The 20,108-nt window shown below is 47.2% G+C and overlaps 1 protein-coding gene and 1 long non-coding RNA gene across 3 annotated transcripts; one reads left to right on the top strand and one right to left on the bottom strand.

The window, feature by feature from the left end:
• Positions 1-1,210: 1,210 nt before the first annotated feature.
• On the bottom strand, positions 1,211-2,710 carry LOC143442077 (uncharacterized). Its single transcript, XR_013109985.1, has 2 exons — positions 2,380-2,710; positions 1,211-2,078 (listed from the first exon to the last, which is right to left on the bottom strand). It is a non-coding gene; the product is annotated as an uncharacterized LOC143442077 (long non-coding RNA).
• Positions 2,711-2,859: 149 nt separating this feature from the next.
• Positions 2,860-18,663, top strand: Tent5c (terminal nucleotidyltransferase 5C). Of its 2 annotated transcripts, none has more exons than XM_034500173.2 (2): positions 2,860-3,054; positions 16,740-18,663. In XM_034500173.2, the coding sequence occupies exon 2, from the start codon at positions 16,767-16,769 to the stop codon at positions 17,940-17,942; it is 1,176 nt and encodes a 391-aa protein (XP_034356064.1). In that variant the 5' UTR covers positions 2,860-3,054; positions 16,740-16,766; the 3' UTR covers positions 17,943-18,663. The 2 variants fall into 2 exon arrangements, with proteins under 2 accessions (XP_034356064.1, XP_034356065.2); XM_034500174.2 differs by lacking the exon at positions 2,860-3,054 and adding an exon at positions 6,645-6,793.
• The last annotated feature ends 1,445 nt before the right edge of the window (positions 18,664-20,108 follow it).

Raw genomic sequence — 20,108 nt, 5'->3', positions numbered from 1 at the left:
ACCTGTGGTAAGAGAGCAGAAGGGACTAACAGGGATGAGAAGGGCCAGCCAGCTTGGGGGGGGGGGGGTGGTACAAACCTGAGAGGGGACAGGACAAAGCACATGGCAAACATGTATGCCTGAAACATCGTGATGAAAACCACTAATGTGTAGGCTAACTAAAACATCTACTAATAGCAGCAGCTACCTCTGATGACCGTATCCATGTCAAAGGCCAAGGTAATAATTTGCTTAAATGTTATTGAGATTGGAGCTTTGTAGAAGGGCAGTTATTTCCTCAAGGCTTGAAACCCAATTCTTAGAAGAGAGCAGAGGCAATCATCTTTGTGGCTTTGGGCTAGGCAGAGATTCCTTAAACAGGGCATAAAACACTAAGCATTAGAGATAGTCGAGCTGATTGAAAATTAAACTCTTCTAGTCTGATAATAACATCGAGCTATAAGTCAGCTACAGGTTGAGAGAAGAGATTTGGAATAGATATAAGAAATGAGTTATATCCGGAATATGTGAAGAACTGAATACACTTCAAACAGGCAAAAGACACAAATAGATATTTCTCCTCAAAGACCATCATAATGGATGATAAACATCTGAAAAGTTGTTCAACAGCGTTGGTCACCAGAGAAATGAATGTCTAATTATAATGAAATACGCATCCCTGGTTTTAATTTACAAAGAAAACACTTGGGCAAGGAGATGGGTCAGAAGGTAAAGCTGCTTATGGCCACGCCTCATGATGACCAGAGTTCAACCCCCAGATCATGCATGGTGGAGAGAACCAGCTCTAAAAAGTTGTTCAATGACCTCCGCACATCCACTGTGGCATGCACATCCCCCTCCAGTAATAAAATGTAATTAAAAAACTTTAAACACCATGATACCCAAATGGTAAATATATGTAGTCATCGGGAATCTTTACAGCACTGGTTGAAACATTAAACAGATTACCTGTTCTGCTTTACAAATGTATCTATTTTTGTTTGTTTTATGGGTTAAGCTTGTTGGTTTTTTTTGGCTGTTATTTTTATAACTCAGATAACTGGAAATATATTTAAAGTTTAACATGTGTATACTCTGTGAACCAGAATTTCCTGTCTCCAGCATGTGCCTGACACAAATAAATGTTGTAGAGACACATATGGAAGAATGTTGACATTAATTTCACCAGGGCCGTTCAAAACCTGAAGCAAATGAAATGCCTGTCAAATGGTAAGCTGAGTGCATAAATTGTTGGTTATTTAATGAATATGCAGTAGTGAAGAATGAGCCACAGTTACATACAACACAGAGAAATCTCATTGATAGAAAAATGCTCACCCTCTGTTACCCCATGTATAGTTCAGATACTGGTACAATTGATATATGAAGACTGAGATCTTAATATTGGTAACTCTGTAATATATAGAGTGGCAGGAGCCATGGCTAAGCCAGAAATGTCTGGGTGATAGCTCTGTGGGTACACACACCCATCATTTTGCACACAATAATAGACACTGTGAGATCAGAAAGGGCTCACATTATCAACAACAAACCTGGCCATATATCCTGAATTTGTGTTCAAGAACATGTAAGTTCTCATACTGATGTCTTATTATACTGTTAAAGTTTTGGGAATTCCCCTCCTCTACCAGAGAAAGCATGTGCGTGCGCTAGAACGCTTCATAGCCTAGCTGACAATGCAAGGCACTCACGCTCCGCAGGGGTGGTAAGAGGGCAGAGGAGAGCACTGATTCAGGAAGCCATCTAGCCCCCAGTACCCAGCAGAGGGTCAAACGAAACTCAACAAGTCTTTATTAACGGCTGCTTTTTTATTTATTTAGTACCTGGCATGACCTTTCTATCAAGCAGTGCATGATTAATAACTATTTCCCTAATATTGATCTCACAGTTAACCCGTCCTTACTCCCATACTTCAGATTGGGAAAGAGAGGTTTTTGCAGGATAGATTAAATAGTCAGCAAAGCTGGGTGTGGTAGACCACGCCTATAATCCAAGCGGTTGGAAGGTGCACACAGGAGGAACAGTTAAAGGTGAGCCAAGGCTACTTAGAGGCCTGTCTGGGGTTCAGGAGGCATTGTCTAAAACAAAAACAAAAACAAAAAACAAACCAAAATAGTGTCTTGCAAGGTCTTCTGGAGAGTTAAGTGGTGAAGGAGAGTTCCACTCATCAGCCTTAATTCTGAAGCTGAGCCTTCAACTACGTGCGGTTCTCCCGCCTGTGAGCAGTAACAAGCGGCAAAGCTCAGCTCCGTTCTCAGGAGGGCTGAGCTGCTGTGCTTTAGGCTTTGGTGATGGCTTCCCAGGGCCGCCAAACTGCACACAGGTGGTCCCGCCACTAGAGAATCAGCTGCTTCCTTTCCCCCAGGGCCACAACCTCACCTCCAGACAATTTGCTCGAGGAATCAGAAAGATTTCCAGGGCCCACCTATGAGTTTTCCGACTTCACAAACACCGTGCGAGGCAGGCGTGGGCTTCCACTCCCAGCTCCCGGAAATCAGAGAGCGCCTAAAACTTTGAAAGAAGACGTGCCCGCCAGAGAGCAAGCGGGGGTAGAGGGGAGAACAGTCCAGGCAAGGGAAGACTAAAGGGGACTACAGAGAGGAGCGGAGAGGACAGAGGAAAATTGTTCCCTCAACTCCAAAGTTAGTTCGGTGACCACAAAGCTCTTCTCTATTGCGCCTGCGCGATGCTGCCTCCTGGTCACCCCGCCCCTTTGCGCCGCCGGAGGTTTACTTGTCTCTCGGCAACCATTGACCGGAGGAGCCAATCAGAAGGCGGCGTTCGTCCGGCCCCCCGCCGTCAGCGCGGGGCGCAAGGATCCCTCGGGGCCCGGGCCGGCGCGCCCCGCCCTGGCTCCCCCGGGAGGCCGGCCGCGGGGCGGGGGCAGGGGCGGGGAGGCGCGGGGGAGTGGTCAGGCCGGTTAAGATCGGAGGGGGCGGCGGCCGGACCGCTCACTCGCCGCAGCTGTCTGGGGGCCTTAGTCTCCGCACCGCTCCTTCTGGGGGCTGCCCAAGCCAACCACCTGCCTCAGTCACCTCCTCTTCCAACGCCCAGGTGAGTCCACGCTCCCATCCTCCGCAGGTGGGAGGATGCTGCTGCGGTCCTGGGGGTGGGGGTGGGGGAGCCGCGCACTCCGGCTCCCGGGTGGGTCCCAGCAGAACCTGGTGGGACGCCCCGGGGATGGAGGCGAGATGCCGACAGGTGTCGGGACCCGTCCGGCTCCCGCGTCACTGGCGCAAACTTTCCTGTGTGAAGGAGCGCAAACTTTTCGGAGACTGGCCGGGCTTTGGGAAACTTGGACGAGTTCCTGCTGGCTCGGCGGCTGGAGTGTAGGTGGCTCTTTCCCTGCTCCTGCTAGTCGGTACTCCGGCTCTGAGCTGCGCCACTGTGGCGCGCACACCGAGCCCGGAACCCGGGCGATTTTGAACCCCGCGGTTTTGGCGGCGCAGATGAAGACGCAGCGGTCCGGGGCTAAAGCCTGGCCGGCGAGGGGAGGGCAGTTTCCTGGGCTCGGTGCCCAGGATGGCGGCCGAGATTCTTCTCTCTTTGGGACTGTAGACACTGCGCGCGGTCAAATGATCGAAGCCATGCGTCTCTCGGAAACTTCTCGAGACTACTGCGGCTGTGAAACCTGGTTCCTCCCCTTTGGGGATCGAAAGTCGCTTACTGCGTAGGCTGAAAGCCATGCAGTCAGTCAGTTGACTCTGATAGCGGTGCTGTTGGTGGCTTAGGGGCGCGGCTCGGCTCCGGCATCGTCCTGGTCAGTCGACTCCTTTAGCGAAGTCTGCGAGGAGAGTGAGAGCCCTTCTCCATAGGAAGGAGTTGAGGAACTTGCAGTGCCAGCCGGTAGCCTTTACACCTAGCGCGGGCAGGCACGCAGGCTACCTCAAAGCCCTGGAGGGCTGGTGAGGAAATGCTTAGTTGGTTTTTCAGGAAGGCAAAAACTTCCACCGGCGTCGATTGTCATACCTAGGTGGTCTTGGCTCCTTTTCTCCCCTCTCTTCCTTTAATGTGGCGAAACCCTTCAGAGCCCCGACCAATTCCTAAGTCCCTCCCCCACCCCACCCCACTCCACCCCCTATTTGAGGATAAAGTGCTTACAACGAAAGACTTAATAGACTTAGTGATTTATTAAGAATTATTTCAATTATGACAAGTTTGGTATTCTGGCCTCCTAAATTAGCCCCCAGTTGCTCCCTTACCCTGGGAAGGAGGGTGACGGTGGCCATTGCTGGCTACAACAACTTCCACTGTAATTTGCTTGGCAAGGCATCGAGGGAGCCAGAAAGCTAGCCAGGCAGCCAAGAGGGTGATAGGAGAGCTTACCAAGAATTCTACCGTGCTGGAAGTCACCAGAGGTGTGATTGTTTTCCCACGTCTTACCCAGCAGTTGAAGGGTGTGGAGTGAGGAGTAAAGAAGGACTGCTTTTCTCTCCCCACAGCAGCTGGACCAGTCCTCTGCTGTCCTTGTTTGTGGGGATGGAGTGCTTAGTATCCAGATTAGACAGCCGAAACTTTCTCTCTAAAGAGACAATTTGATTTCCGGAGTTCACACATTAGGAGCTTTTAGAAGGACAAGTTCGATGTGTGGAGTAATTGTCCCAGTATCTGCACAGGATGTTGCTGACTGTCATTAAAATTGTGGGGGTTGTTCAGCGATCTCTAGACTGTTACCAAAAGAAAGGTCCCGAAGTTTTATGAGTAACTTTAGTGTGTGCACCTAGAACAAACAGTCACACTCTTTAGTCTGAGTTTCTCCCATAATACCTACCTTGTGTCTAGAGATTAAGCTTGTGAACTCAGAAGGGAGGACTTGGCTCTTGGCCTATTGCTCTTGAGTGTGAGTGGAGTGCCAGGGGCTCACTCTCCAGCCTTTCCAGCTCTGCTGCAAGTATAGCTAAGCTTTCTGCAGGACTTCCAGCCTCTGCCATCCATCCCCAACCCCAGGGGGCTCCCAGTCAGGCACAGGCTTAGCCCCCATTCCCCAGTATCCAAGGCCAGGCAGATTATACTTGCCTTGCACTGCCCATCGGAAAGTCCAGGAAGCACTCAGCAATGAAGGCAGTTTAAAGGGGGGCTGTCGTGCCCTGTTGTACTGTTAGCTAGGCTCAGCTGCCACAAAATTGGAAAGCTGCATTGAATGTTTCCTTCCTTCTTTCCCTTCCTCCCTCCTTCCCAGCTCCATCCACTAAGTAGTACTTTGTCTTCATCTCTCTTCTATGCTATGCTGTCTTAGAGTAGAAGTCTGTGTTACTAAGAAAAGCTGTAGAAGCAGAGATGTGTTAAGAGTTAAGATGATGTTTAGGGGTTTCTTATCTCTTTCTGGTCCTCCTGTACTTTCTCTCCCCCTCAGTTTCTCTCTCCATCCTCTTTCTCTGTCTCCATCTCTCTGACAATCTCTCTCTCTCTCTCTCTCTCTCTCTCTCTATATATATATATATATATATATATATATGGAGATTAATAGGGAGTGAGGCAGAATCTGAGGTGTTTCTTGGACTAAGACTGATCTGTTGTTTTTTTTCTCATTATTGAGGTAACAGGGCAATATGGGGAGATGCCCTCTGCCATCCTGCTGTTTAGACTGTAACTGTTGAAATTATATGATGATGACACCAGCTCCTCCATATTTAAAGAGGTGCTCATGAGTTTAAAGCTACTTGAGACAAACATAAAGCTGACCTCCTAATTTCCTGAAGCTAAGGTTTCTCCCACCTTGTAACCTTTTGACTAGATGCATTCACTGAAAGGAAGCTTTGGCTTAGAGTTCAAAAGGTTTATAGAAAACATCTTTACATAACTCAACTTTGTAAGGGAATCTTCTGAACTGTTTCAAATTAATATTCTGTACAGCTGGGCCCTGGTAGCTTGTTCTTGAAGTGTTTGCAGAGCTTTTTGAAACAACGAGAAAAAAGCCCTTAATATGAAGAAGTAATTACTGACACGAAGCAGCTCTGGGGTAAGGGTGTTCTGTGGTTTCAGAGCATTTTCCACTGTGGGTCCTTACATTGTGTGGTCCCTCTTTCTTGGATAATGGTGTTTGAGTCAGAAAGTGCTTCCTAGGTGGTGTTTGGCACCAGGTGCCAGAGAGGCCAAAGGAATGGTGTGCGAAAGGCCTGTGGAAGCGCTATAGAGCTGAGCTGGCCTGGCTTTATGATGTACTTGAAGAACTTGTTTTTCTCCCAGTTGTCCTTGCACACGGACCCCAGAAAAGTGGGGGTTTGTGGTCACTGTAGAGTCCTCACCCCTGCCTAGAAAGTGCATGCATGTGTACATACATGCGTCTATCATGTGAATGCACACTATGCTGGGGGCTGTCTGCTGTTCCTTGTAGAGAAGGAAGCATGCTTGAAGTAGCTGTCCTGCTGGATCAGGGGACCAGATGGAGCTTTCTGCATCAGGAGCGCCTGGTTTAAAAGGCTGGATGTTTTCTTGATCATCTTTTCAGTGAAGCCTCTGCAGCGTAGGCTTGGGAGCTGAGGAACAGTGCCTGCAAATTGATCAACAGCTGAAACTCCTAAGGCTGGCCAGCTTCTAGCCCCACCCCTGAGCACCTCCACCCTCCAGCCCCAGCTAGCTCACTCAGCTTTCTCTCTCTCTCTCTCTCTCTCTCTCTCTCTCTCATGTTCACTCAGCTGCTAGCTCTGCTGACTCTTTCGTTTTGACTTTTTTTGTTTCTCACTGTCCCCGCTGACCTGGTTTGGAGGGGACTGTGGACAGGAGCTAGATGAGAGCATCAGCCAGCCTTCCTGTCTCTGGCCAGTGTTCAGTCCTGTGTGCCTGGAGCATTAGGGTAAGCGCCCAGGAACTGCCCATCCCTGAGAACTCTCTGCCTTCCTCTGAGACTGTTATTTCCTGATGCTGCCCTTGCTGTCCCATGGGCAGGTCTCCTTTAAGTGCCCTCCTTTGCTGGGTGCAAAATACAGACTTTGGTATTTGGAGAAAAAGATTGATCACAGCCCATTTCCCTCAGACCTGAGGGGAATCACCTGAGGGCAGGCTCTGACTCATCTCTCATCTGTGAGGACTGCCTCACCACACATCTCTCTGCTCCAGTATGTTGTGGGGTTTTTTTCTTTTTGCATTTTCTTGTTTTTATTTTAATTTAAAAATTTTAATATTGAACTGAAGGGGTTTTGTTGTTGTTGTTGTTGTTGTTGTTGTTGTTTAACCATCCCCCATTGTCTCCTCATCTGACCTCTATCACAAAAACAGAGTGAAGAAAATTATCCAGGGATCATGAACCATCCCCTCATCCCACCCAGTATCTCTTAGCTTCTATTCTACAATGGCCTTACAGGATGAGACCAGGTACCTTCTATGTGGCCTGGCTGCCTGTTTCTGACCCTCCCTGCCCCTGTTTGTCATAGACATAGTCAGGCATCAGGGCTCAGCAGCTGTCTGAGGTTCTAGTGGACTACAGGGATATAGAGGAAAGAGTAGATTAAGACACAGGGGTGTTTGCTCTGGGTTGCTCATCTAGAAGCCAGCACTGCTGCTGCTATGCCCTGTTCCAGACTGTTGTAGACTTTGTGCTTGCCTCCCTGCTTCTTGTAGGCTGCCCTTCATTGGTGGGGGGACACCTGGGCACTGATCCTGGCAGACCCCTGGCTACTTCAGGTTTTCATTTCTTCATTGTCAACTATGTAGCAGACAGAATCACTGCTGTCTCAGAGACATATGCGACCAAAAGCCTGGTAAAGTCCATTTAAACAATAAATCAATTTGTCTGTTCGACTATGTTAATAATCAGTGCAAAAACATGTAAAAGAGATATTTTCTATCCTTCCTTTATATCAAGTCCTTGGAGTATCAAGTCTATGGTGTATTTTGTATACGCTTCGCACTTCTGTTTGGACCATTAAAATTTGCCAACCATTTGTCATTAGTTAGAGCTTACCAACAATTAAAAATTTGAGCAAACACACGAGGAGTAAGCTGTCAAGGTGAAGATGTCTAAGATCTCTAGTGACAGTCTGTGGGCAGACTGGTGAGCTGGAGTCGCGGCTCAGGCAGCTAAGGACACCACCTCTTAGAAAGTCGGTGCCCATGTAAGTACTGTGCTGTGGATTTATTTCTCCACATAATGCCCCACTCCCTGCTGTATTTAAGTTTAGCGTCTTTCTCTCTGCCCTTTTGTATGTTCAGAGGTCCACCACCTGCTATGTTAATAACCTTACCCTGAGTGGACAACGTTTAGTTCCCAACAGCCCTGAAACGGAGGCCAACTTGCACTTAGACACTTGTGAATGGGGTGTGTATACATGTCTTACCCTGATAAGTGCTGCTTCTGAGAGCTGATAAGACCCAGGGATGCTGCCTGTGACTAGGCAGGACTTGTAGCCACTTGTAACTAACTCAAGTTCTTGTTTTACACAGCTGAAGGCTTTTCTAGGCTCTGAGCTGGAGAGTTAGCTGGTGATAACAGCCTTTGAAATAAACCTGAGGCATGTGGCCTGGTCCTCTTCTACATAGTCTCTTCCCTAGGAGCCTAGGTTTTTTTTTCAGTCCAGTCCACCTCTAAAACAAGGACTGTCTCTGTTTGGGGAGCCCTTTGGGTGAGTTCATACCAGTGATGTCTGATTTAGAAATGCATAGTGTAACAACCATCACATTTCTAGTTCAATTTGTGCAGTCAAGTCTTCCCGTTAACACCTTGGGGGAAAACTCAGGGGCTTTCTACCTAGCTGCCAACCCATGGTGTCTGCATTCTGACATTGTTAATACTTAATCTACAATGACTTCAGGGTGTTCTCCTGAGTATTTGCACTTCTGGGCGATGCCTGTTGGAATACCCACTGCAGTGTTTTGATTCTGTTCCCTGCCTTTGCAGCCCCAGTGTGGTGAGTCCTTCCAGTATTATCTCCCTACCCCACTTGCTTAGGCATCCTGTTTTGAAAGGTGGGGAAGTAGCCTTCCGTTTGGACTCCTGCTCAGGTGGCCGGGGCGCAGTTACTGATAAGTCTTGGGTATTGGCATCAGTAGGGGAGTGAGAATCCTGGTGTACAGCAAGGCAGCCCCCTCCCTTTCCATGCCTCAGGGACTCTGCCATGGGGAGCTGACCAAACTTTTAGCCTTTGGTAAACATCTGTGTGAAGTGGCTACTGATAATCCTGAGAAAATAGACCGAGGGTTCCGGCTGCATGTGAAGGAGCCTGGAAGTGAGACAAAGACATCTGTGAAGGCTGGTGTCTCGCTGATGTAGACATGTTTTCTCTAGGCACGGTTTTCTGGCCAGGGATGGTATCGTGAGCTGGGCTAAAGTGGATGGTGGGCATTTGGGTGGGTAATTATAAGTAGGACTGTGTTACTTGTGGGTGTGAGAAATACCTCACATAAGGGTGTGTTTTGGCTCACAGCTTTAAGGTACAGTGAGCATGACAGGGGGTACAGCAGTTGGAGATCGGGTTCTAGTTAACACAGCAGGGAGATGAACCCTGGTTCTTAGATTGCTTTCTTCTCCTTATCCTGTCCCAGATCCAACCTATAGGGAGATGCTGTGAACATTCTGGGTGGTTCTTTTTCCACCTCAGTTAAACCTCTTTGGAAAGGCTCTCTCAAACATCTCAGACATAACCAGAGATCTCAGACATAACACAGATGATTCTGCTTCTTTCAGGTTGATAATGCAGAGTAATTATCACTAGGGCATATTTGGAGAAAGTTTGTGTAGAATACACTTTATTGCCCTCAAAAATAAAATAAGGCATTTGTTTATCTGATCCCACTGGGCTTTGTCATCTGGACTCTTCTGTATACTCGAAGCACACATGAGTGTCTCTGTTGGCTGTACGTTCTAAATGTATTTGGGGGCTGTGCAAGTCTCCAAGAGTGTGTCTTCCTGTTGGGAATCCAGGCTGTGGTGAGGGCCTGGAAGCCAACAGACTAAGGGCTTCTCTGTTGCCCTAGGCCTTAGATAACTTCTGGCCTTTATGATTCCAGAAATGCAGGGAGGGAGGGAGGGAGGGAGGACATTTCTTCAGAAGGCCAAATCCACTTCAAATCTGGTTCTGTTCTTTACTTCTCAGCTGTTGGCTTTAGATGCCATGGTCATTCAAAGAACCTGGCTGAAGCTTGGGACGCCCCCCAGTAACCGAGCACTCAACTTAGCAGACACAAGCCTTAGTTTCATAAATGCACACACTCATGTAGATGTACAAATGCATGTGCGTGCACACCTGGGTTCTGGCTCTTTTCCCTCAGGTCAAAGACTCTTAAGTCAAACAGTATAGATGTGTGGGAAGTGACAGATGTTTTATCTGTGGTTGGGTGGGTCTTTGTGGTCCATCCTAGGTTGTTTCTGTTTTCAGGTATGTCCCAGGCTAGCCCTTGAAGGGCTGGTAACTCTGTAAATATACCTCCCTTTGCTCAGCAGCTCCTGGTAGGTTTGCTCTCTCAGCTGTAGAGAAGCTCTCTTTGGTCCTGTTGCTTTGTAATGGACCAACACTCCTGATCCCCCCAGTCACCAAAGAACAGCCTACTGGATATTTATCCTGTAAAGTGATGCCCATCCACTGCTGACAAATCTGTTTTGCCATTACTGCATCCTCTCTGTGCTTTTCAGATCATCTGATTGGCTGGCTCCTTCCACGGCTCTGTTCTTCTGAACTTGCTATCTCTAGCATCACCCCAATCCCCCACCCCCAAACTTAGCCAGCATCTTAGAGCACTCTCCAAGTTGAGATATTAGGCCTTCTTATCTGAAGCAAAGTGTGCCCATACTTACTGTTGCCACTCTGGTAGCTCCGGTGAGGTTGGATCTATCCCAAAGTCGTCATGACTGTGGGGGAGCAGTTTCTGTCCTAACAGCCGTCAGGTACTTCAGTTCTACACATGTCTGCCCAGCCTTTAGCACCTGCCATCTGGTCTTGCCTTACTCCAGTGGGTCAGAATTCTCTGCTACCCTCTGATTAAAACACCTCGGTGTTGGTGTTTTTTATCCTGTTCCTTCTACTTAGTGCCACCTCCCTCCCATGGCCACCAGAACAGCTAGTTCTTGTAAAAGTTTTCTCCCACTCTGTAATATACCACAGCTACCCACCTGCTTACCCACCTGAAGAGATAAGAAACCTCTTCGGTCCTATTCCTGCCATGGACCAGCAGTGTGTCCTTGGACAGTTTACAGTGTGCGTATCCTCTTGGTTCCGCACTGTCCCCAACCCCCCCCCCCCCACGAGTGGAAATAGTGTCTCCTTTATAGGCATTTCAAGGACCCTTAAATATTTACTGTACACCATGTGCATGGAGGTCAAAGGACAACTTGTGAAAGTTGGTTCTCTTTTTCCACCACGTGGGTTCTAGATCATCAGGCTTGGTTGCAAGCGCCTTTACCGGAGGAGCCATCTTGCCTGCCGTATCCTGCTTGAGCCCTTGATGTCATTGTCCTGCTGACTGGCTGGGATGTGGCACAATTTCCTGGGGCTGAGCATCCAGGTGCACTTCTTGTTTTCTGGCCTCAGCTGTAGTGGTTACTGTTATGCACGGCACCTCCAGAGAACCATACCTTTGTTAGTACCTGGCTTGAGATTGATTCTTCAGATCTGCAGAATGGGTAGAAGTTACCTTGTGGGAAACAATATAGGGCTGACTGGAGGATATTTGTTTTGAAATAAACGGTGTGCAGCCCTTTTGAGAAGTGGGACTTCCCAGACATGGTGGCCTGTGAGTGATTTCTGGAGTCTCTCTGAAAGCTACCACTAAGCCACTCAAACAGTGGAGGGCGAGGAGCCATGGTCAGGGTCAGCAGAAGGCAGCTTGCTTTTTTTTTTTTTTTTTTTTTTTTTTTTTTTTGGTTGGAACCAATAACGTTTTGTTCTAGAAATGCTTGTCTGAGTAGCAATAAGAAGAGGTTATCTAGTGTACTTGTGGGCTTTGACCTCTGTTCCCTGGTGTCCCCTAACCTCCTGCCCTCCAGGGCCCCTTGGACCTGAGGGAGGAGTCAACAGTTCCAAGAATTAGGACCTTGGCTCCATGGACAAGGCCGTGTACTCAGTTATGAAGCATACTGTTTAAATTGGGCATGGGGGAAGCTTGGCTTGTGAAGGTTACCTGGGAATTGATTGCAGCGGGCGGCTTCTATGTGTTATTTCCTTTGGTTTTACATGCCATCTACCCTGTACTTTATAATGAATAACAGAGAAGCCCAACATGTGGTTTCCCTTCACTTGGATCACCAAGGTAAGAGGCAGCATGCGTGTGGTGAACACTATTCTCAATCACTTTTCCTATTGCTTAAATGTCCACAGTTTTAAGTCTCTTTACCTCTAGAGTCCTCTTGTACACAGGCGAGAAAACCTCTTCCCCTGCTGGGGTGTCTTTGTTCCAGGCCCATATTTCACCTAGAAGCCTCCGGTCTGGGCCCAGGCTTGCTTCACCTATGGATGGCACTTAGCCCAACCTGAAAGCTTATGAGGAAGGTGTACATTTTAAAAAAAGATATCATTCGGGAACAGGGAAAGGGAATTTCACCACCAAGGGGAGGTGGGGGGTGGGTAAGGGAAGAGTGCTAAGGGGTGATGGCCCTTCTCTTCATTCTTAAACCTACAAGAAAGGCAGAAGAAAGCATTGCTCTGCTCCCTCTGCCATGGATGATAGGCTCCAGTAAGCGAGCTTCAGCTCAAACCAATGACCAGTTCTGGAGCCACCTTTGCTGACTCCCCCTGTGTAGACACCACAGTGGAGCTGTTCCTCAAGCACTGCCTTGACTTCACTGGCCATAGTTGTGTTCATTTGTCTCCTCGCCACTATTGTGTTAATTCTGCTAACTAGAATTTGCCTTGGGCCAGGGCCTTTCATGAGCTGAGTCTGTATGTGTTTCATGTGATTCTTCTGTGTGGAGGTTACATAAGTGTTGATTTAAAGCAGTTAATGGAAACTGTTGAACTAAGGTCTGGTGTGTTATCTAAGTACCAAGGGCTGTAAATTGCATTTATTCTCATAAAACCAATGTTGAAGTAATGCAGGGATATACTTTTGATATTTAAAATCACTTGCCTTTCAACAATAGTTACGAAGATCTTTATATATATTTATAAATTTATTTTTAATTATTTGTATATATATATATGTGTGTGTGTCTGTGTGTGGGTCTGTACACATGAGCATAGAGGCGCCCTGGGAAGCCAGAAGGCATTAGATCCCCTGGAGTTCGACATAACAGATGCTGTGAGCCACTCAATGTGGGTGTGCATATCTATACTCAGGTTTTCTGCAAGAGCACCACGCACTTTATATTCTTACACACAGAGCAGGCACTGTTCTTTTGATCAGCTGCATGCTTCTGGACGTGGCTGTATATGCATGTTAAATCATTTATCCCTCTTCTGCTAATGTGATGTGTGCTCCCAGCTTTATGAAAAATCTCTGTGCATCTTTGCAACTATACTGGACGTCAGAGGAGAGGGGGTAGAAGCAGAATGGATAACAGAACTTAAACATTGGGACTCACATAGTTCTTCGAGGAGCCCATGACTGTGCACCAGAGCTGTCTGCTGTCCCCTGTAAGACTGAACTTGGCCACCGTGGTGGGTTATGAAGTAGCAATGAAAATAATTTTATGGCTGGGGGTCATCACAATAAGAATTGTATTAAAGAGTCGCAGCGTTCGGAAGATTGAGAACCACTGAACTAGATCCTAGTCTTTAGTCAGTGATCCAACCAACTAGACCTTAGTTTAGCAGGAAACATGGAACCAGCTTTTAAATCTATATAAATTATCCAAATCTTCTTTTCTCCCTTCCCAGCCCCCCCCCCCCACCATTTCTTTTTATTTATGGATTGGGGTTTTTGCTTGTTTGCATCTTCATTTGTTTGAGTCAGGGTCTCTATTTAGCCTGGGCTAGTCTCAAACTTAACAGTCCTATCTCAACCTCTTTTAAGTGTTGTGATCCTAGGCATGAGGCCCCGTGTGTGACTTCCTTTACTATTTTGAAATGTTTCCTTCTTCATAGTAAATTTTCATATGTATTTTATTTACATATTTATTCTGTCCCACCAATTTGTCCTTTTGTGCTGATAAGAGAGTTCCCATCTTTATGGCTCTTTCCCCTCTTACAAGCGAATTTAGCTCATCTCCATTGTTTTAGAACATTTCTGGCTATTTTTTGCCCCTCATCTCTTGTGAACCTTACAGGTACCCAGTCTAATGTAGGTTTTAACTTTGAGTCTGAAGCCAGTATAAAGCTGTGTGAAAGTCTTCACACATGTGGGTTTTACCCTAAAGGGAAGAGTTAATGGCTCCTGGATTCTCTGTGGTTCTAGAGAGCCCTTCTGTCTTGTTCTAGAACACTTCTGACTTCAGCACCACATAGGGTTCTTTTTGGAGATTTTTCTTAAAATTGTTTCTTTCATCTCACTTGTTGACTACATTGTGACTTCTCAGACGTGGCATCAAACGTGTGAGCCTTGGAAGTGTAACAGGTGGCAGACCGCATAAAGCAACTCCACCAGTGTGCCTGACTGAAATCCACCTCACCTGACTACAGGTGGTCTTGCTTCTAGCTGTGGCTCAAAACAAGGCTCAGACCACAATCCCTTCCTGAAATCATTTGGATGTGCTCAGGCATAAGTCTTGTATACTGCTCATAAAAAGAGGGGAGGGGGAGACAAAGAACCACCAAGTGTACAGTGAGCACAGAGAAAAGAGAACCCAGCTGTCCCAAATCTGGCTGGAAGGCAAATGCCAGCCCCAGTAGATGTTAGGTGTGCATCCAGGCTGTCCATCACTGAGGCGGGCCACGCTAGGATGATCTAAATAGCTGCGGACATTTAAAGCCTCTTTTATCTTCCCCTTGCAAATGCTCTGCTATAGCAAGCAGAGAGGCACCCAGCCCCAGAGCCCACTAGAGCCTGCTTTGATCCTGGGTTAGGGTTGGCTGTTTCCAGCTGAACAAATTGTCAGTCCCTGAACTTGTATGTTCCTGCGCTGGCTCGAGAGACTCCCCAGATTGTTGCTATCTCTGGCCATGCACCTGCTTCCCTCCCCTCTGGTGTTCCAGCAACAGCTCACCATGGCTTTGTTATTTTGTGTCCCCTTCTCCATAAATGAACACTTCTGTGCTTTCCTTTAGCCCCAACAACGGGACAGCCTCTCTTTTGTCTGTGTGTTGTGTTTGCCTTCTCCCACCAGAGCTGTGTAAACCATGTCTTGTATTGTCGTCAATCTCTGTGACGGGAACTGTAAAAGCTCATCTCTGTGTGACTACTGGGTACCCTGGCTCTGTTACAGCCACAAATCCCTGGACTGAGGCAGGCTCGAAATCCATGTTGGAGCCCAAGGAGAATGCACTAGTGTGTAGTAAAAGGCAGCAGCTTCCACACAATGGAACCTCGGCTGGCTGAGTACTGTCCGCACATAGCTTTGCAGGGTGGAAGCCATTCATGGTGAAATTGGAAGACTGCGTGGAGGCTTTGTTTGAGCTTTTGTGTCTGTCTACATGACATCGAATCCACATGAGTCCACAAGCACTTTGGGTTTCTAAGATACCAATGTCTGCTTTTTATGTATTGGGATTTCCAGGGCTTCATCATTTTCATCTCTTTTAAAGTGAGATATACTTCCCTGGCACTGGGTGAAAGTGTACCTCAGGGGTAGGCACTTTGCCAGCATGCTCAAGGGCCAGGCTTCAGTTCCTAGTGTGCTACATGCATGCACACTCACAATTATTTGGGAAATTTTGTGGTTCTATCATGTGAGGAATGAGAGGTACTTTCTTTCCCGTCTGTATTCCATTTTAACTGTAGTCCCCCTGAAAGGGCTTCAGGGAACTCCTCTGAGGAAGGCCTTTGGAAGTTGACCTGCCTCGAGGCCTTCTGCATCCTTGCAGAAGAATATTCTCACTGCAAAGTTGGTCTAACTTCTGCTTGACCACCACTACCGTCCTGCAAACAACTCCATTCTGTCCCACGTGACGTGGTATTTGTTGTAGAACAGATGATGGCCATATATGAAAAGGAAGTTGTTGTCTTCCAGAGCTGAGATGTGACCTCTTTAGGGGGAGCAAATGGAGCAGTGGTGTGTGTGTGTGTGTGTGTGTGTATTTGTGCGTATGTTTGTGTACATGCATATGTGTATATGTGTGTATGTGTGCATATGTGAGTGTGTGTTTGTGTGACAGTATGTGTATGAATGTGTGTGTGAGAGAGAGTGAGGAGAGAATGTGTATATGTGAATGTGTGTGTGTGTGTGAGAGAGAGAGAGAGACAGAGAGACAGAGAGAGAGAGAGACAGAGAGGAGAGAGAGTGTGTATATGTGAGTGTGTGTGTTGCACTGGTTATTAGGGTTTAGGTATCCACCAGGTCAAGATATAGTTACGGAGCTAAAAGCAGAAGTAACTTCAATAGAAACTGGAGAAAATTAGTAAAACCTGCAGGTTCTATTTCTCTCTGCCATTAGAGGTCCTTCAATGTTGTTTAGATGACATGGTTAGTTTGCTGTTCGCACAAAACCGTCTACCCCACCCCTCCCCCACATAGGTCTAGCACACCAGCAGCAGCTGGAGCACCCACACAAAGCAAAGCAATGCATCACCACCCTTTAGAGTGAAGCTTGTGCCTCGGTGGCTATTATTCTTGGTGTTTAAGTGTGTTTCATACTCACAGCCGTGCTGAGCAGCAGGCGCCGTTGACTGTTATTTTGCGGGGAGTTGTTCAGAGATAGGTCAGTGCCTTTGCACTGAATCCTCCACTGGCTTTCCTGGCCCACTCGAATCCTAACTGGTTCTCACCCTTTACTTTTCAGCTTCCCCTGGCCAGAACATCCCCTAAGATGGCAGAGGAGGGCAGCAGTACCAAGGACTCTGAGTCCTTCAGCGTGCTCAACTGGGATCAGGTTAGCCGGCTGCATGAAGTCCTGACTGAGGTTGTACCCATCCATGGACGAGGCAACTTTCCAACCTTGGAGATAACCCTGAAGGACATTGTCCAGACTGTCCGAAGCCGGCTGGAGGAGGCAGGCATCAAAGTGCAGGATGTCCGGCTAAACGGCTCTGCAGCTGGCCATGTTTTGGTCAAAGACAACGGCTTGGGTTGCAAAGATCTGGATCTGATCTTTCACGTGGCTCTTCCCACAGAGGCAGAATTCCAGCTGGTGAGAGATGTGGTTCTGTGCTCCCTTCTGAACTTTCTGCCAGAGGGCGTGAATAAGCTCAAAATCAGTCCGGTCACCCTGAAGGAGGCGTACGTGCAGAAGCTGGTGAAGGTTTGCACAGACACAGACCGCTGGAGCCTGATTTCCCTCTCCAACAAGAACGGGAGGAACGTGGAACTCAAGTTTGTCGACTCCATCCGGCGTCAGTTTGAGTTCAGCGTGGACTCTTTCCAGATCATCCTAGATTCTCTGCTCTTTTTCTATGACTGCTCCAGTAATCCCATCTCTGAGCATTTTCACCCCACAGTGATCGGGGAGAGTATGTATGGAGATTTTGAGGAAGCCTTTGACCATCTTCAGAACAGGCTGATCGCCACCAAGAACCCTGAGGAAATCCGAGGCGGGGGTCTTCTTAAGTACAGCAACCTTCTTGTGCGGGACTTCCGGCCTGCGGACCAGGAGGAGATCAAGACTCTGGAGCGTTACATGTGCTCCAGGTTTTTCATCGACTTCCCCGACATCCTGGAACAGCAGAGGAAGCTGGAGACCTACCTTCAGAACCACTTCGCCGACGAGGAGAGAAGCAAGTACGACTACCTCATGATTCTTCGCAGGGTTGTGAATGAGAGCACCGTGTGCCTCATGGGGCACGAACGCAGGCAGACCCTGAACCTCATCTCTCTCCTGGCCTTGCGTGTGCTGGCGGAACAAAACATCATCCCCAGTGCCACCAATGTCACCTGTTACTACCAGCCAGCTCCTTATGTCAGTGATGGCAACTTCAACAACTATTACATTGCCCACCCTCCAGTTACCTACAGCCAGCCTTATCCTACATGGCTGCCCTGTAACTAACCTTAAGACCTGAGGGTTTCCACAGTGGGAACCCGTTTAGGGCAGGGGCTCTCAGGTAGAAGAGCCTCTTTCTAGATGTAGGAGTTTGGCTTTTAAAGGGGAACTCAGCTCTGACTCTGTTTTTCTTTGTGTACCCATTGGAATAGGTCCACAGACTATTGTGAGCCAACCCTAAAAGGACCCATAGTACAGTGCCACTTGGGGAGATGCAATAGGAAGCGTGACTTCTCACCATCTTTCTAAGATAGTCACTAACACGTCACTTCCCAGACATTAGCACATGGGATCTGAGCTCGGCACAGTCTCTGAGATTGGCAGAGTTGGACAGCGTGTGAGAGGCGCTCTCCGTAGCGCAGCAGTCAGCTGTAGACCCTGCAGGCTCTCTCGTTGAGGATTCTCCGCAGTCACGTGGAAGCTGCGCTGGTAGTCTCTCACTGTGTCGATTTTAGTCAGCTCCCCAAACTGATAAAGCGTGAGGGTGCTCTTTGTGACTGAGCCTTCACTCGCGGGACTAAGTTGTGTGTGTCTAGTCCCCATCGGCAGAGCTGAGAATTTCATTCATCAATAAACCAAAGCCAATAGCTGGAGACTTGAGATCTGGTTGGAAGTGGTTTATGGTATATGCTGTGCTTTATCAAGGAATTTTGAGATATTGTGGAGAAAAAAAAATGACCTTTTTCTTGAAATGTAACTTGAAAACAAAATAAAATGTGGAACATAATGTTAAAGTAGAATTGTGGTGGAGGGGCGGTGATTGTCAATAGGAAACACGGATGTTTTGGTTTTGGTTTTTTTTTTTTTTTCTTTTTCTTTAAGGATTTCTTACTGAATGATACGTCTCCCCACCCTCACCCCCATCCCTGAGCTGCCCCCCATTGGCTCTCTGAGGACTGACTCTTGTTTGCTTTTCCTGAGTAAGGAGAGCATTGTTCCTGGAGTCATGACTGACGTGAGGTTCTTCCCATGTTTTAATTGGAAGCCCATTTTGCACATCTTTCCCAGTATGACAAAGATTTTTGCTGGAGTCCAGTGACTGCTCTTCACCAATTGCATTCCCCAGATAGTTTCCATAGCTGGAGAATTCAGGGACTTTAGGAGTAAAGAGTGGCCAGTGAACCATTCTAGAATTCCACTTCCTCTCTCCAAGTTGTGGGGGACTAAGGGTTTAGTGTCCAGTCTGGCCTGGGCGTTCTAGCTACCAAGGCTCTTCGATATCACTCTGGTACACCTGGGGAAGAGTCCAGAGAGCCAAGAATGATCTTCCTTATTCTGTAGACTTAAGCATTATTATATTTCTGTTCTGCACTTTGGAAGGAAAACAGTGTTAATTGTTGGCCCAAAGCAAGCAGTCCACAGAGAGGGATCTAGGTGACTATGGTTTTACCTAGTGGGTTCAGAAGAGAGATTTAGTTTTCCCTGTTTTGAAATTTTCTGTGGGATATTTTCGAATGCATTGCTGTTAGGGTATCCAGGGGAAAGATATTCAGTGTTGCCAGCAAGCTTGATTTCTAAAGTGATTCCATCAAATCCATGGTCTCAATTGCTACTTTGTTCAGTGGCCGTAAAAATCCAAGGATCCGAACTACTGCTTTGTATCTGCTTTAAGCAATCTAGTTTTTCTTATGCAAAAAAAGGTGTAGTAAAAATTAAGTGGCTGACTTTTTCCTAGTGCTGTGTTTTCAAGTTGCTTCTGGAATGTGCTATATTAGTCCCTGTAAGAGTTGATCCAAATGTATCTTCACTGCAGCCATGTTACGTTAGGTCACCAGAAGACTTAGTATAACTAGTTTCTACTGCCCTTTGAATCTCAGTTAGGTTTGAATCCATTGGCTTTAGGTTTTGTGAGTGGGACCTGAGCTGTTTCAGGGTTAAAAAAGGAAGGTAATGAAAAGTGAACCCAACTTTGCGAACTATCGGTCATCCATGACCTTAAAAGGCTACAGTTGTAATCAAAGGAGAACATGTTTGCACAGAACTAGATTTGTCCAATCAAAGCTTTTGAAGTGTGTTGGACCCTCCCTCAATGTAAGCACTTGCTAATAGAATCGGAAATCAAGAATGCTTCAGCTGACAAGTTTTGGGGACAAGTAAGGCACTGGAAAACTTCTGGCATCTTGGAATTCTGATATATATATATATATATACATTTTTCCAGTCTGGCCATAG

Source organism: Arvicanthis niloticus, chromosome 4 (genome assembly GCF_011762505.2).
Source record: "Arvicanthis niloticus isolate mArvNil1 chromosome 4, mArvNil1.pat.X, whole genome shotgun sequence".
Classification (NCBI taxonomy): Eukaryota; Metazoa; Chordata; class Mammalia; order Rodentia; family Muridae; genus Arvicanthis; species Arvicanthis niloticus.
The sequence above is the reverse complement of the archived record's forward strand: the minus strand, read 5'-3'. Positions and strand labels throughout refer to the sequence as shown.